The sequence below is a fragment of the Mobula birostris genome, chromosome 25 (assembly GCF_030028105.1).
Source record: "Mobula birostris isolate sMobBir1 chromosome 25, sMobBir1.hap1, whole genome shotgun sequence".
NCBI classification, from domain to species: domain Eukaryota; kingdom Metazoa; phylum Chordata; class Chondrichthyes; order Myliobatiformes; family Myliobatidae; genus Mobula; species Mobula birostris.
In genome coordinates this window covers 47,543,369-47,562,527 of record NC_092394.1, presented here as the reverse complement: position 1 = coordinate 47,562,527, position 19,159 = coordinate 47,543,369, and the positions used below count along the sequence as shown (strand labels likewise).

Genomic DNA, 19,159 nt, shown 5'->3' with positions numbered 1-19,159 from the left:
TTTCCAGAACCTGAAGGTGTGATCACATTTTCCTGCACCTGCCCCAGAATGGTTCAGCTATTCATTAAAACCCAAAAATGCCTTCAAGCTTTACAAATGAAAATGAAAGCCAAGATTAACATGCAGCTTTAGACCAAAAGTCATGGGAGAGAAAGAAAAACAAATCAGTAGATTCCAAAATGACAAACACACCTATATCATTAAACCATGCATGGGACTCGAATGGGGAAGAGGAGACAAAGAAAACAAAGTAAAGCATTTGTATATACCTTCCTCCGCCCATTTTCCCAGAACCGAAACCATGTTCTCCACCTCTACCCCCACGGCCTCTGAATCCACTTCTGCCACGATATTCTGGGGGGGGGGGGGGGGGGGGAGGAGGAGAGAGGAAGAGGACAAGGAGAGAGAAGAAAAACTGTCTTTTAAAGTATCTGGGATTTTTCAAATCACCTAGGACTGAAATAACTAAATAATATGAAACCAGTTGCAACACTCATGACAGTTATGAATTCCAAGCAGATAAACTTTTAAGACTAAAATAATTCTTGTATACTGAAATACCCAATTTCCAAATTCATCCAGTAATACATACCACCACCTCCACCACCCACTCTGGGTGTTCGGCACTGGTTGCATTCATTTCTCCATGAGAAATTGACATTACCACATGATCTAGGAAACAAAATTTAAAAGGATCTCAACAGTTGATGTCATAAGAGCACATCTCAATTCAATTTCAAGTCATATTCACAAGCTAGTCCAGGTAATCAATATGACAAGAAAAAATTCTGAAAGTTCAACACAACTTACAGATTTGGGCAAGTCCAATCGTCACCCCTCGGACCACCACCTCCACCACGAAAACCACGACCATGTCCTCTACCCACAAGGCTACCTGGGGAAAAAAGTATCCATTGTCAATCATATGCAAATTTATCCAACATTCGTAAAAGCAGTTTTGCCAAATAGAAATACCTCCACGGCCACCTTTGCCACCTCGCACGAACTCTGATCGCCTTGTTGCGAATGAAACTTTTATTATGTTTCCATGGAAGTCCTTTCCTGAAAAATTTGCAACACGAGTTTAGCAGAACCATGAAAAAAAGTAAAACCCACATTCAAATTACTTGTTCCAGAGAAACTTGTGCCTCACTGAGCAATGTACACTATTTACAATACTATAACTATGTAGTTGATGTAATTCATATATGCAGGAATGGAACAGATCACTATCATTAGTAGAAATGCTATCATTTCGGAACCACATAATGGAATAATCTCTAATTTACTGAATAGAAACTGATTTTAAAAAGTCGCTTGCAAATTCCTACAATATGACCATTACTGATCATTACTCATTACTGCTCTAGACCTCAAGTAGATAAGTGTTTCTTGTGAAGGCTTAGAAGCTATAATGGTTGTCACTAGGTGGAGTTATGATGGCACCAATTGGTTGCCTCTTCAAGCTCATCTGCAGAAACACCTTAAATTCTTCTTTAATGCTCTTTTTCCTTTTCAAGGTGGTTGGGGTTCTAGTGAGATCCTGATTTGCAAGTGGCACTCAACCCGCTTTTAAAAAAAAATAGAAAAATTAACAGTAGATGAATTCCCGTTCCTGAAGCTCATTGGATGACCGTTTTTCAACATTCTCCAGACACGTCTTGGAAGGTGGCGCCTTCGGGGTACAGCCCTGCAGACAACCGTTTCTGGGGCAGGGGCGCAAACTACACACATATAGAGAGAAGAGTCTGCAGCAGATTCTTAAATCAGGAATCCCAGAATAAAAAGCTACATGGCAGATTATAACACCATAACAGCAGCGGTCAGTCTCCCCTTTCACTGTGAAAATGGGTGACATCCCTCTGCCCCTCATTAGTAAGAGAGCACCTGTGGCATGTCGAACTGTCAGGAAAACAAACCATGAACTGCAGTTCATGTCTCTCTTTGGGTGCTTTGTGGCTGTTGAGGTTTTTTTTTGCTGAAATGGGCATGGGGTGGGGGAAGGTTGATGCTTGCTGTTGCTTGCACAGGGGAGGAGAGAGAGGGCATTAGGGTTCTAATGTTTTTCTGTCATTCATTCTTTTGGGTTCTTCTGTTTTTCATGGATGTCTGCGAAGATAAGCATCAAGTTGTATACTGTATACATTCTCTGATAATAAATAAAATATTTGATTGTGCAGTGCCTCCTTTAGCTCTGTATTAGCTAGGTGAAGAATTGAATCATTAAGAACTTTATGAATTCAAACTTCCACGCAGTATTGCACTCACTACAATGTTGAGAAATTACTACAATACTAGAATTGCTATCTTTAGTGGTTAAAATAGCTGTTCTACATCCAGCTGATATTGAAGAGCAGCTCAAGCTTCAGTTCTCCACATCAATGCTCCCTTACCCAATATAAAAAAAATTACTTCTACCACTTGCCTTCATAAGCAAATTTGCTAAATTTCACACCTTGCCACTATGACAGACAACCAACACATTTTTATCACTGTCAGTCAGATGTTCTTGATTACCCACCTGAATGAAGCTTAAAAATCGGATTAGAACTGCTAGATTTAACCAAGTTAACACAAACTCTGAGGACAGCATGTCAGGTCTTCCTGTCAACTACATCTGCTCTTCAAGTAACTGTTTTACTTTGAATCCGAATTAAACTGGAAATATGACTGTTGAAACTGCTTCAGATTAACCCCTCACAAGCCCAGCTGCCCCAATTTTTACAGTAGGAACAGAATGGACATATGCATTCATGCTCCACAAGTAATGCATTTTTAAAAAATAACAATGCCTTGAAAAAATATTGAGCCCCCAACCCTTTGTTCATGTAAGTATTGTAGCCAGTGGTTTTGATCAATTTAACTGAGATTTTTTCTTTATTTGTGAATCACTTGCTCCTTTTTCCACAGTAGAGTCCAAAAAACAGAGAAAATTGTAAAAACTAAAAACTGAAATGTCAGCAGATCAAAAGCATTCATCCTCCTTTGCTCAGTATTTAGTTGAACCACCTCTCACAGCCAGTATTCTTCCTGGACAAATCTCTATTAGCTTTGCACCACCTGATGGAGCAAGATTTGCCCATTCCTCCTTACAAAATTGCTCAAGCTGTACCAGGTGAGTTGGGGAGCAGCAGTGGACAGTAATCTTGAGCTCTTGCCAGAGATGTTTGATTGGGTTAAGGTCAGGACTCTGACTGGGCCACTCAATTTTCTTCGTTGCTCTAGCAGTGTTACGGGTCATTGTCCTGCCGAAAGACGAACTTTCTCCCCAGATTAAGCTTTCTGCTAAAGGCTAGATTTATTTTTTTTTTAAAACCAGGGTGTGTTTAGCAGCAATCATCTTCCCATCAATCCTGATCATATTTCCAGTCACTACTGCTGAAAAGCATCTCCATAGAATGATGCTACCTCCGAAGTTTACAGTAAAGATTATGTTGCCTGGCTAATGCTTAGTATTAAATTTACACCACATTTACAGCTTAGTGTTGAGACCAAAAGGTTACACTTCAGTCTCATCCAACCACAAGACCTTCTTCCACATTTTTACAGCATCTAAGTAATGCTTTGCAAAGTCTTTACGGGCAAGGATTTTTTTTTTTATTTTTAGCCATGGCTTCTTTCTTGATTGTGGAGCCATGAACTTCATATCCAGTTGCAGCCCCTGACTTCTGCAGCTCATTCAGAGTGAATGGCAGCAGCACAATAGCCTCTCTTACAAGTGTCATTCTTCTCTGGTGACTAAGTTTAGAGGGGACGCCTGACCTAGACCACAGTATGGCTGTGGTTTCATATTTTTCAACTTTTTCCACAGTGGACTGCACTGAACTCTGAGGTACATTCAGTGAGTTTGAGATGGTCTCGTACCATTCCCAGATTTGTGCTTCTCCATTATCATTTCCCTGACTTGTCTTGGATGCCTTTTTGTCTCTATTTTGCTTTGGTCTGTTGAAAATCTAACAGAGGGAGGGATTATTTAATCAGGTGATCCTCCAATTCTCTACATCAATAAATTGAGCTGGTAAGGTAATATATAGTATTGCACCCCAGTAAAATTAGCATAATAATTATAAAGGGGATGAACACTTTTTTTTAAAGCCTCAATTTTCTTTTTTAATCTTCAGTAAATTGTTGATAGGTTTTGGATTTTTTTTCTTCTGATTTGACATGATGCACAATGTTTTGCAGATTAGCTCAAAAAATCCTACTTCAATATATTTTAAATTTAGAAAACAAGACAAGTTAAATGCGAAAATAGTCGTGGGGGCTGAATACTTTTACAGGGCACTGTAAATGTGCTTGGTTTTGAAAGCTTTTGTATGCCAAAGACATTGTTGATGTTAGACGACCTGTGCTGTAGCTGGGTCCTCAAAAACTGAATACAGGAGCTTGGTACAAGAATGAGTGGGCACTATGGCTAACTGGAGAATGTGTCTGCCAGCAAGAGAATTCTCCCCTCATTTTATATTTTAAAAATCTTACCATCAAACCAATCAATTGCTGCTTTTGCTGATGGTGGGTCATCAAAAGACACTGTTGCTTCACCTTTCAGTTTGCCTGTCACCTTATCGGTATAGAGGTTGATCATGGCACTTCCAGTTTTCTTATTAGTCTGCAAAATATAGACCAGTAAGATGGGTGATTATTAATGCACAAATTCCTGAGAAAATGCAGGCAAAAAGCAAGCATTACATACAAACCTTAATCACACCAATTTGTTTAAAGAACTCAGCAACTTGTTCAGTTGTCACGTTATCGCCCAAGCCCTGGACAAAAATGGTGTTGTTATCAGAGTTATCATCAGAGGCTGTGAACAAAAAGACATGTTTTGCTGGTCATTGCAGGTACTAGTTTACAAGATGAAGATTATTGATCAGATTAAAAGATTATAAACAAACTCAAAACAACCATTTCTGTTGGAGCCCACATCCATTCTGCAAATGAAGCCAGAACTAACTGCAACTGAGCAATACTCAGGCTAGCAGGAGCATATTGACTCAGATCTATGCCAACTTTCAGAACAAACTTACACTCAGTAACCACTGAGTCATCCACTGTAGTCCATCCACTTCAAGGTTTAACTGTTGCGAGTTCAGAAATACTCTTCTGCACACCACTGTTGTGATGTGTGGTTATTTGAATTACTATCACACTCCTGTCAGTTTGAACCAGTCTGGCCATTCTCCTCTGACCCCTCTTATTAAGAAGGCATTTTTGCCCACAAAACTGCTCAATGGATTTTTTTTTTTTTTTTTTTAAATAAATCACACCATTCTCTGTAAACTCAGACTGTTCCACACACACAAAAAAAAAATCACATGAAAATCCCAAATCAGCAGTTTAAGATACACCAACCACTCCTTGTGGCACCAACAATCATTACATGGCAAAGTAATTTAGATCATATTTCTTCCTCATTCTGATGTTTGATCTGCACAACTGAACCTCTTGAACATGTCTGTATGCTTTTATGCAATGAGTTGCTGCCAAGTGATTGGCTGATTAGACATTTGTGTACCATGTAGCCTATTTTCTGAAGGCAAGTATAATATTGCCTTGTTGCAGACCACTCAACTAGAGCAGGAACTATATAACTCGCATCAATTTAATAACCCACAATATTTATGAAGGCATTTTATTAATCTGATGAGAGCAGAGTTTTGGGAAATTAATTTTAAATCATGTGAATAAACCCCACCCCACCCCCAAGATGACCTGGCTTAGATTAAAATCCTACACGTCCAACTGATAAAATATTGGTCGTTTGCTTCACTTCTTACAGCAACATTAGTAGAAATATCACCAATTTGTAGAATATTGAAGTCTGCATACCAGGATTAGGACCTTGTCCATGATCTCTTGAGCCTGTAGAATAACGGAGTACAGAAGTTTTGAAACAACTTTTTAAGAATTAAGTGTACACTTAAACCACCACTGAATTTGCTCCCTCTTTCTACCTTTCAGCCCAGAATTGATCTGCATGCTTGGTCACATGAAGGCCATTGAATGCATCATTTTGCAGAGGTGTTAAAACCAAACAATTTATAACCTAACACAAGTAGGTTACACAGTTTACATGCAAACATGATTTGCCCATTCAACAATTTACAGAAAAACATTTTCAAACATTGATCAAAGTGCCAAACAGTGCATCATCCAATGGTACTATTAATTCTAGGTTGAATTTACTCTAGGCATAGGTTCAGTTTTAAACATGTATTCTCAGAACACAACTTATGAAAATTTTTTTTATATAATGGAAATTATTTTCCCATTCCTGTCTCTGACACTGGTCACGCTGCAGGTGATGTGTTGCACATTAATTCTTACAGAAAAGCCTGTTAAGGAAAATGGATAACACTAGTTTGGATAATGTCACTCAGCCAGCTCAGTTGTCAGTGCCTCAGTTTGCACAAGTATCCTCTGCACACACCAAATAGCAGTAAAACCCAAGTCATTTCAGTTAAGACCCACAAGTCCAAGAAAAAATGATAAAAGGGATTCCTCAAGCGTGTTATTTTAATCTGCCCAAACACAACTTTTCTAGAGATCATAATTGGCAATTTTCAAAATAGCTTAATAGCACAGTGCTTTTGGGTAAAAGCAATAATCTAAATACAAATTAAGTAATAGGTCTCTAGAACACCAATAGGAACATTGTACTTGAAAAAACAAATCTCAAGAGGATCATTTCTACCCTCCACCCTTGACAAACTGCACCTCTGAGCACCTTACCAACTCGAAGTTTCCAGGTTGTATACACTCAGAAAATAATGCTAAATGCTCCAATACTGCAAGATGTGGAAATGGTGGCTTAATGGCACAAATGTCAGAAATTCACTGAAATAGTTCCAATACTCTCCACTTACCACCAAAATTATTGAAGCCACCACGGTCACCACCGCTGCAGAGGAAAAAATTGAAGAAATGATGCTTTCCTCATGCCAGTTACAAGTTGAGAAAAAAGGCTTTATCTTGATTCTAAGTATTGACCAATAATGACATATCCAGGTTCATTATTGAATGCACAACTCAGTTATTCAAAAATCTTCCACCATAAAGTGTTTACAAAAACCTTTGGTAAAAGATTTGAGTCAATTTCATGTCTTAGTTCTCAAGTACAATCCTTTAATGGTTTGAAGAGCTAGTCAAGTGTACCTGCCACTTAGCTTTTAGGTGAAAGTTCCCGAGTTAAAGTAAATGTCTATGAGCCAATTTATTTATTTTTTTAAATTTTTCTTTAAATCCAAAGCTACTAAAATTGCTTTACTGCAATGCTTTTGCAGCTTCAGTAATCACAAAGATGTGTGTAATGCACAAACTCCATTTAAAAGGTCGAGAAGTGTATTAGGTCATTCACTCTGAAACCTGTGACACACAAAATGCAGAGCAAGTTAACAATTTTAATAACCTTACTTGAAATGTATATAATCACAGGTACACAAAAGGTAGTCATGTATGGTAAATAGTACTTTATATAATAAATTGTAAGGAAACCAATCAAGTAGCAAAACCAATATCTTTTAAGTACAGCTTTGACCCAAACTTCAAACTAAATAACTCCATCAAAATTAACATCTCATCTTACTTAGATAAGTGGTACTTCATGAGATTCAACAATCTAATTTGCTAGCACATTATGCCTATGCTAGAAATGCTGTGACTTTTGTCAGATAACATCAACTGTCCCTGATCACAAATGGTTCAGATCAACAACCTGAAGCAAATTTAAAACATTCTTCCATATAACATTCTACAAGAATACTCCTAAAATCAAATGAGGCTATGGATAAAAGGTAACTAGAAGCCAAAACTGACAAGCATCATTATTCAATCAAAAAAAAATTCAGCCTTTCCCTCCCCTTAAAAGCTTCAGCCTTTGGTTCAGACAAAAGAATGGTGCCTTGTTTATATAAAAAAGCATGAAAATACTACATCTATCATCCTCAACCTGTCAGCAAGTATTACAGCATCCATTCTCACAAGCCTAGTTATACCAATGAAGCCCTTCCAATTAACAAAAGCATCATGACAAAATATCGCTTGAACCAATTATCAGCTGATTCAGTTAGCAAAACAAAATAATGCAATTATCATTTTTAGACCATTAAGAGATAAAATGGGGTACGGGCCTAACATTTAGCTATGAAGTTAAATCAGCAAGGACATCTACTTGAAGGACACCATGGATTTCAAATAAAAAAAGGAAAAGATTGAAGAACTCAATTGGTCAGGCAACATGGAGAGAATTTCAATGCCTCAGGTCAATGCCCCTTCATCAGAGCAGTGGCATTCACTCTATGGGTGCTGCCTTACTTGCCCAGTTGTTGTAGTCTTTAGGGGAAAGAAAATGGAAAAATATCATACTATATAGATCACATTAAATAACTTGATTGCCCCTTATGCAAATAGAGACAATTTGCATCTCTTGGATAAAAAAAAACTTGGCTTCAAAACTCAGTGCATAATAGCATCAGAACATACCCACACTGAACTGCTTGCATACTCAAACTGACTCATTACTTTTAAGTGTTTGTAAATAGAGCACTGCAAACAATAGTTTTACCCCTTATCCTTGTTCAATCTAAGTATCAGAACTTGTAAAACTACACTGCAATCTTAAAATAGCAATAGTTTATACCATTACTTTCACATTTGCTACCATTGAAGAGCTTAGTTTCAAAAATAGTTATCTGATGTGAAGGCTCCCTTTCCTCTGAGAAATCAGAGTGATGACTGATTAAAAAATGCAGCTGACTAATGCCACATACCCAATTAACACAAATTTAGAAAAATATGACAAAATAAGGAAAATTATTACTATTCAGCAATCATGTTTTAGTAAAGGATACTCATCTGGAAACACAAACATTCAAAATGCAGTTCAGCCAGAGTCAAATGTTAAGTGGGGGACAAAGGATGCATTTGTGAACACACACCCTTGAATTCAAAGCTGAATAATTTCCCCATAGCCAAAGTGCAGGAACAATCTTTAATCCCAAAGCACGATATGCAAAAGTCATTGTGGTCATAGTTGTGAAATTAAATCAATCCAAACTGTAACCAACACTTTAAACTGATCAATGACATCTGACAGTATCAAAATATACTTAAGCATTGCCAGCCACCACCAGTCGAAATTTTCACCGAAAGTACATCACTCTGGATTATACACCAGAATTTTCCTTGTTACCAAGTCAAAGCAAACCTAAAATTTTAGTTCTAATACAAGAATTGTTTTGGAAATACGAGTTTTGTTGCAGCTGCCAATATAAATGGTACAAAAATCAGGATTGCAGGACAAAGGCACACTAGATTCAGTCTTTAAATAGGCAGCCAAATTATACAATACTAAATGTTACTGAAGTGTTGACGTTAACACCATTTATGAAGTGCAAATCGAGCATTTTTCCAAATGTTACAGGTCAAGTTGTAATAGATATGGCATTTCTTGACAGGAAAAAGCCATAATTAAGGGATCATCTCCAAAGGGCAAAAAAACCTACAGTTAGAAACCTTTTACATATAGAAATTTATTTATAGATACGGCGTGGGAACAGGCCCTTGCAGTCCAGTGAGCTGTGCCACTCATTTAACACTAGCCAAATCACAGACCATTTACAATGACCATTAACCTACCAACCAGCAGGTCTTTGGATTGTGGAAGAAACCACAGCAGAGGAAACCTACGCGGTCACAGAGAAAACGTACAATCTCCCTACAAACGGAGCCAGAATTAAACTCTGACTCTCCAAGTTGTAATAGCTTTCTGCTAACCACTACACTACCATGGCACCCAGGCTGGCAAGAGACAGGATAAGTTAAGGGATAAACAAAATGTGAAGGACTTTTATTATAGCTTCATGTTTCAATATTTTCCATTTATTGAAGTTTGATCATAAGATTACTGGTAACCAACCAGTAACGAGCACACTGGTCAGAGAATACAAAACAGACAAGTGCAGTCAAAAGCTTTAGACAACTGCTCAGTCACATTATTGGTATTAAAAGCTAATTAAATAGAAATCAGTCTGACTGAAACAACACTAAGTACAAGTGAATAATTTAGTTAAATGTTAAACCATGACTCTTCACTGCATTTCTCTGCACAGTATGCAGAGTTAATTAAGTGTTCCAGACCAAGTTTAACAGAAAATATTGATCTTAACTTGATAAAGCTTATTTAAAAAATGAGGTAAAGATAACTAATAAGATGCATATAGATGAATCTCAAAAGTATGTCAGGACAAGTGACAAACAGATTATGATTTCAGGTCAAAGAAACACCTACCCCATTCTACCACGTTCCCCTCTGTCATTTTCATATCCACTATTGTTGTATCCTCCACGACCTCTACCTTGTTGCCTGCCAAAGTTTCTGTTGTCATCTCCAAATTTACTCCTCCCAGGTCTATCCTGTTCATAGTCATCTTAAGGTGGTGAGGCAGAGATGGGCAATGACAAAGAAAAGTTATAACAATTGCCACTTCTTACATAAATAAACATGCTACTTTTCAGACTAATAGTTACATTTTACAGAATAGTCAGTCAATTCTCAACAATACAGGGCTATAGCAGAAAAGTGTCTCCATGGATACTGCAAGTTAAAGGCATTAAACTCGCTGCTTCATTCTTCATGCAACATACTCCAAAGTTTCTTAGTGATTCAGCAGGTAAGTTAAATGAGTGACAGCACAACCCACAACCAAGAGAACATCTTAGAGCATGCAACATCTTAGACCCCAGCCCTCCACTACATAATCAGTTGACCAAGAAACTCCACCAAATATTAAACCAGAAAACAGTTAGACATCATCCAAATGTATTTTTCTTCCAGTGTGATACATTGCCATTATCCACACAGCCAAGAATAAACTGGGAGATATTATAGGGCATCTCATTCCCCACCACTTGCCATATCTAATTTTGTCATGGCAGGTGGAGCCATCTTTCCATAGAAACCTCACTTACCTCCTGGTCTCTGCTGGCCATAACCTTCATGTGGTGAATGGTAGGAGGTCGACTGGCTGTAACTTGATTTATTGTAACTTGATTGGCTTGACTGGGAACTATACTCTGTTTCCGATTTTGAGCCATAACTGCAAGAGAGAAGTTGTGATTAAATGGAAGTATTTCACTATGGAGGCTCCAAATTTGTCTGGTAGACACAATCTCCTTGTTGAGGAAAGCATGCCTAGTGTCCAAACTTTTTGGCTATCAAAAGCTTAAGGAAACCTATGAAGTTCTGAATTCAGGTCAGTGAGTCATGATTTAGGAGGACCTAGCAAGCAGCTGTTTGAGGCCATCGTCCAAATTCTCCAGGTTTCCTGTTATTTTCTATCAAGGAAAAAAAGAATGAAAAGCAGCAAAAAAAATTAGTAGGTCAAGCAACATCAGTGGATATAAAACCTTAGTATTTCAAATTAAAGAATAGCAGAATGATTACATTTTTTCTTCTCCACAGATACACTGAGCCAAATATTTCCACTATTTTGTTTCCGCTTACCAGCATCTGTTGCCTTTGTACAAGGGTAGGGAAAGAAAGCCCAAACTTGGCAACCACACCAACAGGGCAGGCAGCTAAGAGAATGAGATTCACAGGGTGAGTAAACAGCAAAATGGAGAAAAATGTAAAGCAGTATTCAGAGAGGGGCCATGACATTCTATGGGAAAAATAGACAATTTATAATTTAATAAGTTATTCCAAGCTAGACAGCCAGGAATTGCACACAAAAAAAGTGCACATCAAGCTGTTGAAAACAGGACACCAATACTCTACAAATGTACGTGCGTAGTGTTGAGTTTGAAGTAACAGTGCAGTCCTCTCAAGAATCTGTACTCAAAATGGCAACATAGCTGGGTATCAAATAAGGATATAGATTGGGCAGTTGTAATGCAACCTAGGAAGCTAAAAATGCAAGTTTGAGATCAAAGAATGCAGATACAAGTGAAACAAAGCAGATTTGAAAGGACCAAGTATGACTTTCTATCATAGCAATGATTGTATAACAATTCTGGTCCAAAGTCGGTAGCAAAATGCTTGTTTAATGGATTTTTAATATTTATAACATGAACCATAACTGATTTGGAAACATAATTCAGTGCAGTACGGCTAACATCACTGGGAGTAAATGCCACCATGAAGCAAATGCACACATTGACTCAGGATTGTACTGGATAGCAACACAAAGCCTTCCAAAACTCAAGTGTACTTTAAGTCATGCAGTAGTTGCAGGATGAAGAATTACTTACCATTTTGATTCCTTGTTCTGCAGCTGCTCAAATTGGAGTCAGGATTGGGAGGACCGGGACTCATTCAACCCCATGTTACAATAAGTCAATCAGGGGTAAGTAGAATAAATTTGCCTAGGCTAAAATAAATTAGTTATTTACTAAGTGTGGCATTAAATGGTACAGGAAGTTGGCAAGGCATGCTCTATAAACAATTTTGTCATGTACACAGAAAGAATTCCAAAGCGTTTGGATATGTAACTAGTCAGGGTACACAAACACTGGATGTGCAGTATATGAGTTCCTGAGAAAGAGGGAGGATATACTTCTCAAGGGTATGTTTGATGCAGTTTGGAAATAGAAAAACAGGGCTGGCAGTAAAGAATATTGTAATTTATAAACAGTAATGTGCTGAAAATTCTAAAGGGAAAAAAGGAAATCCTGTCCTCACAAAGATATGTCACATTTATAAATTAGCCACGCACTTTAGGGAAACCATGCGATGATCTAAAAGAGAATCAACTTGGTAGTTTCAGGCAGTTTTAATTGAATAGCTGAGTAGAACTAAAGTGTCGGGTACCATCGCCATGGAGACAAGGGCATGAATGGCTAGCACACACCAGTTATAGGTAGGTCATGATTTAATATGACAGTTGAAACATTTGGGAATAGGAAGTAACAGTATGCTCCAATACACTTATAACATCCTCAATTACATGGCACAGAGGAATTAAAGACCGATACAATGGTGATCTTGTATATTTCAAGCCAGAACTAGAGGCTTGAATATTATTATTTTTGGCTCAAATATTTAATTATCTTAAATTACTGGGGTATTACCTGCTGGGGGAATCAGAATGCTGTCCATAACTGCCATACATCTGTTGTTGTCCATAAGTATTACGATAACGCTCATTTCCATAGCCTTGCCCACTCTGTCCATAGCCTTGCCCACTCTGTCCATAGCCTGATGTTGAAGACTGAGAATTCAACCCTGCAACAGAGAAAGAGAATTTATATTAATGTAGCTGTACTTTTCAAGAAAAGCTACAATGTAGACAAAAACATGATATACCTGACTGCGCTTGTCCATAACTTGAACCATACCCACTTTGGCCTTGTCCATATCCAGATGCATCACCAGACTGCTCATAGCCACCATAACCCTTGGCAGAGAGATGCACATTAGTTACAAAACTGTTGACTTACACATACCCACCTAATTACACTTCCTTCCCAAATGGGTATTCTGCTAAAACATTTCCCCATTTTGTCATAGACTTACCTGCATATTACTATAAGCATGTGGATCTATCTTTATTCCTCCTTACCAAACAGATCTGCTACTTCAATGCACAACTGCAGCTACTACAAAGGCACTAGCAGAGATTTTCAAAGACAAAACAGGTTCCAAACATCAGCCACAGTTTAGTTTGCAGAAGTTAAAGGTTACAATAAGCATGGTTGCATGTTTCAAATCAGGAAGGAGAAAAAGGCAAGGACTATGGAACATTTTCGAGCACAAGCATTTAAAGTACAACTACCCTATCCTATATCCAGGTCCTGTATAGCTGTTCTTAAAAATACAGAGGAAATATCTAAAACAAAATACACAAAAGTCCTATTTGACAATTCTTTTAAAAAAGCAAGCCCAGAGTAACATTCTAGATTCGTAGATGCCATTAACCTATAAAGCATTGCCAAGCAAGCTGCTATCAACACGCCTCTTCCCCAGGAAAAGTAAATGGTGCACATGAGGGCTTTCCATATAAAATAGCAAATGCAATTCTCATTACTGCCATGGAGCTTTCAGTCTCAATTGTTCCAGCTATGATTGAAATAGCGTGCGTTGGCCTTGAACTGTCTACAATGGCTGCAAATTCAAGATTTCAGCCCATGGGCTTGTCAGATACTGCTATTTAATGCCATATAAAGATGTTGGAAGTTGCTAGCAAGACATTTGAAGTACAAGTGATATCTAGAGGAATGATCAGACAGCAAGATTGCTAACTTACAAATTTCTAACACTAGAGTTGAACAAAGATAGAAAATTCAACCAAATTAGTGATCAATCTAACTAACTTAATTCATAGATGTTTTGCATTCAATAACCAGGACAGGAAAAATACCTTGTAACCAAAAGTTTAAAATTAAAGCTCAAATTTTTTTGCCATGTGAACAAAAATGTTAAGAATAAGATGTCAAGTTTCACCCCTCTAAGTACCAAGACTAGGCCATAAAGGAAGCCATCTTTAATTGTAATGACAAAAACAGACAAGTTAGGCCATTTAAAATAACAACCTGGTGAATGGCAAACTATTCAAATAAAACATTTTCAGGGTGGTTTTGTCAACAGTATTCGAACTAGATTAAAACTGTTTACTGACAAGTCACTTTCCAAATAGTCATCCCCAAACTACGGATAGCCAGTTAAAGCTCAGGAGATTCAGATCAAATAGGTTTGATCAAACTGTTGTGCAGATTCAGCTATTAAACTTTATAGCTACAGCAGCTGTACTAAAACTGAAGGTCATAATCAATACTGGGGAATACTGTGCTAAAAGACATCAATATACTTGGAAAAACAGGTCTACAATTGTTACATAAAATTTTAATGCAATTGTGCAAGATGTTACATTAAGGCCACAGTGTGGAAATTTAAGAACCAGAGTAGGACAGATGAAGTAGTAGGCGAATTCATGTGCGACAATGATGGGACAAAACAAAGCACCAAGCGCTCACTTCCACTGAAGATTGTTTCAGTGGTATAAAACCTTAATTTACAATTTGCAAAATTGTGAAGAAATCTCATAAAAACAAGTCATTCTTCTACACAAGGGGAGGTTTTACAAATCTGATGCTCCGATAGGATAAAAGAAAAAGTAAAGCTAAAGGGATGGCAATAAACAAATGCAGTGACACTTTTTTTTTAAAAAAAGTCCTAGCTCTGTACAAATTAGCTAAAGGTCAACCAAATTTCAAGAATTACTTAAAAGCTACAAAGCATTCTGGAACTAAAGTCAAGAAAGGCGTTATACAGTTGCAAGAAAAAGTTTGTGAACTCTTTGCACTTACCTGGTTTTATGCATTAATTACTCATAAAATATGGTCCAATTTTCATCCAAGTCACAATATTAGACAAACACAATCCGCCTAGACTAATAACACACAAGCAATTGTTGAACACATATCATTCATGATCCAGGCTGGAAAAAGCAGGTGAACCCTTGTATTTAATAAATGGTAGAACATCCTTTAGCAGTAATAACCTCCACCAAACATTTCCTGTAGCTACTGATCAGACTTGCACAACAGCAAGGAGGAATTTTTGACTATTCCTCCATATAGGCTATCAGACTGATTAATGATCTGATACAATTGTATTTCTATGTTATATTGACTGTCCTGTTGTACATAATATTTATAATAAATTACTAAAGATTGCACATTTAGACAGAGACTTAGTAAAGATTTTTAGTCATGTATATGAAGGATCATCATTATCATCATCAGATGCCATGCTCAGTTTAAGCTTTGACTGCCATGGCCCACACAATCCTGTTTCGGGTCAAGTGGATCAATTCATTGGTATTCATTTCCAATTCTCTGGCTGCTGTCTCCATCATCATTTGTCTTTGCCTTACTTTCTTCCCTTCAATCTTTCCCATAATTACCATGCATTCTAACTCCTCTTTCCTAATCACATGTCCAATGAAGTTACGTTGCCTTTTCATGATCTCACACATTATTTCTCTGTGTTTGCTGTTCATGACATCCTCTTTAGATATTCGTTTATCCATGATATTCTTTGCATCCTCCTCAAAAACCACATTTCTGCTGCTACAATTTGTTTCCTCATGTTACTAGATATTGTCCAACATTCTGAGCCATATGAAGGATATAAGAAATAAAGGCAATTCAATAAAACTTTCAGCATCAATATTTCTGGGATTCCTTGCATGAACACCTGACTTCAGTTCATGCCACAGCATCTCAATTGGGTTAAGGTGTAGACTCCGACTTAGCCATTTCAAAACACAAATTTTCTTTTTTTTTTTTAAAAAACCATTCTGTTGTTGATTTACTCGTGTTTCAGATCCAACTTCTAATAAGCTTCAGGTGATGGACCGCTACCCTGACATTCTGCTATAAAATGTCTTGATACAAATTTGAATTTATTGTTCCCTCAATGACTGCAAATTATCTAGACCAAGACGGCAAAGCAGCTCCAAATCATGACGCTCCTTCCATTAACCTCATTCCAAGCGTGAGGTATTTGATATTGGTGTACAGTGCCCTTTTCCTCCAAGCATAGTGTGCTTTTCCGTCCAAAAAGTCCAACTTCTATTAGTTTAGGCAGATTGTGTTTGTCTATTATTGTGATGTAGATGAAAATCAAACCACCTAAGCATAAAGGAATTGAGTGCTTATTGTTCTGGCTAACAACGGATGGTGCAATCTGGGGCATATTATGATCAAGGAAAGTGTTTGCAGACTGGATATTGAACTTTTTACTATTGGACTTCGGCCACATTCCACCATAATACAACACTTGGCGGCACGGGAGGTCGTTCCTGCCTGTGGCCATCGAACGTGCAGCTCCTCCCGTGGAGGGTCAGACACCCTGAGCCAATAGACTGGTCCTGGACTTATTTTCCATCTGGCATAGTGTTTGATTGTTGGGGTTTTTTGTATTGCTATATTTTACGCTCTATTCTTGGTGCGGCTGTAACGAAGCCAAATTTCCCTCGGGATTAATAAAGTATATCTATCTTTTCCAATTTTTCTGAAGAATGCAAAACTTCAGTTAAAAGCAATATTTTCAATAAAGCTGTGAGACTGCTACATAGGGAAAAATCAACTGTTTGACTGACTTCAGTTGTGTTCCACCACTGAACACACTATAAAAGTCATAAGAACTCAAATATGACCAAACTAACCAGCCTGAGAGGCAAAAGGTAAAAGCAAGCACCCAAATCTTTTCAGCAATAACCAGTTTAGGGGAGCAGAATATTTGATTACAACAGGAACCCAAGCACTTTAACATTTATATAGGAATAATGCATTTGAGTAATTTCAGCTGAAGAGTCATGGTATTTCTGCAAGTCTGTCTGGGAAGTTACTTCAAATGAATTTAGCCAAAATTATCATGTTCTGATTGAAACCAGAGATTGTGACGAATATTAAAGTCTTTACAGTAGCAAATAATCACATCCAGTATCTCTCCCCACACCCCCCCATGCAGCCATGAAAGTAAAACTACTCCAATTATTTAGAAATTCATTCCCAATATACACCAAGGCTCCATGTCAACACTTCTATTCTTGAAGACCAGTTGTCAAAAGAGTGGTATTAACTATAGGTATGCACCTAGAACATTTCCTGCATTAAATATACTTTCTTATTTCATGAAGCCTCCAGGACTCTGCTTCTATTGCCGTCAGCAACTCTGGGAGCCAATGAAAGCAACTGTTGGGGGGCAGAGTGCAAATATGTTTTGCAAGTGCACAATTCCTCCTAAATACTATCTGTTGATCTTGGTAGTACTAGTGAAAGACCTTGGAATTAATAAAATCACCCAGCCTATAATCTTAATTCTTACCATATAGCAATCCTTTAATAACATTGTCTTAAGACTCAAGACTCAAAAAATTATCTTCCACTGACCAAACAAGATTCCTCTATAGCCGATTCTTTCTTGCTGCACCGAATTGGTTCAGTCTTCAAGAAAACCAGGTCCCAGCAGAATAGAAGGTGCAACCAATGGTCCTGGACAGCCACCAAGGGATTACTCCCAGTTAGTCATATCAGCTAACAAAAACGATAAATTGTTTCTACCTTCAAATGCTTGTTTCTTTCAATGAAGCACACAAAATTATCCCTTAGTTTACACTGGGTTTAAAATTGTGGGAAAATCTGATATTTACAAACTTTTGCTCATGCCAAGTGCTATTAACTTCAGTGGAGAAACTCTGGTTAGATGCCAGAGCTCAAGAATCATACTCAAAAACCTAAACATTTAAAATTCCAAGTAATTACAATCACTGTCTAAAAATGAAACATACAAGCAGTCTCTTACCAACCTACCCACGCTACTAGTTATTTTATTCCCCTGCGAACCACAATCACCAGCCCCCAAAACTTGTTCTAAGCAGTTGTGTTTAAAAAAAAAATTCTCCCTTAATAGCAAGCCTGAATGGTGATAATAAACATTAACATTGATCATAATAGTCCAAAGCCTCAATTTACCTGAAAAGTTAATTACACTATTTTGAAAATTTATAAAATATTTCTTAATCAAGGAAGACTCAAAAGACCCTGTCCCACTGAAACAAGCTGATCAGTCACTGGTCCAGTTAACCCACGAGACACATGACCACCACCACTCTAAGCAGAGAACAGCATCTAGTATTGTGGACTTAGCAGGAGAATAATTTTGGGGTCTTTTCTACAATTTGTTTTAGCTCTGGTTAAATTCTCTTACCCGTCTAATTTAAATTGCAGTAATTTAAAATTGGTTAATAGTCTCTACCAGTTACCATCAAGAAAAGATTCATTTAAGTTTTTTTTGTGTGCCATACACTGCCAGAGCCTCGGCGACCACTTTTCAAGTGGTTGTCTTGGAGGAAAGATTCTGAGTGGTCCCCCACGTCCTTCTCACAGTGCAGTTGTTTTTTTTTAAAAACAAGGCCGAGTTGTGAGCTCAACACTCAACCTGGCACAAATGGAAAGCGTGCCCAGGAGCAGCCCGAATGGGTTCGGACTTGGGAACCTTTGCTCCGGAGTCCGGCGCTGATGTCACTGCACCACCAGCTAGCGCAAGTGAAATTAGGTGACAAAAATACTTATTTCTTCAGCGGTTTGATCGAGGCACGACTGGGCAAGCCTGTGGACATCAGCCAGTGAGAAGAGAGAAGAGCTTAAAAGCGAG

At 37.8% G+C, this 19,159-nt stretch overlaps 1 protein-coding gene across 3 annotated transcripts in view; it reads right to left on the bottom strand.

Moving 5' to 3' along the window:
* Window positions 1-19,159, bottom strand: part of taf15 (TAF15 RNA polymerase II, TATA box binding protein (TBP)-associated factor) — a 38,970-nt gene that overhangs the window by 369 nt on the left and 19,442 nt on the right. Inside the window, exons 4-15 of one of the 3 annotated variants that reach the window (XM_072243032.1) lie at window positions 13,304-13,394; window positions 13,069-13,222; window positions 10,969-11,096; window positions 10,289-10,427; window positions 6,867-6,901; window positions 5,830-5,862; window positions 4,698-4,804; window positions 4,480-4,609; window positions 976-1,062; window positions 811-895; window positions 593-672; window positions 270-354 (exon numbers count right to left, since the gene is read on the bottom strand). In XM_072243032.1, the coding sequence (XP_072099133.1) occupies window positions 270-354; window positions 593-672; window positions 811-895; window positions 976-1,062; window positions 4,480-4,609; window positions 4,698-4,804; window positions 5,830-5,862; window positions 6,867-6,901; window positions 10,289-10,427; window positions 10,969-11,096; window positions 13,069-13,222; window positions 13,304-13,394 (1,154 nt within the window). Of the gene's footprint in view, window positions 1-269; window positions 355-592; window positions 673-810; window positions 896-975; window positions 1,063-4,479; window positions 4,610-4,697; window positions 4,805-5,829; window positions 5,863-6,866; window positions 6,902-10,288; window positions 10,428-10,968; window positions 11,097-13,068; window positions 13,223-13,303; window positions 13,395-19,159 lie in introns of those variants that run through there. The other 2 variants (XM_072243033.1, XM_072243034.1) reach the window with 2 other exon arrangements.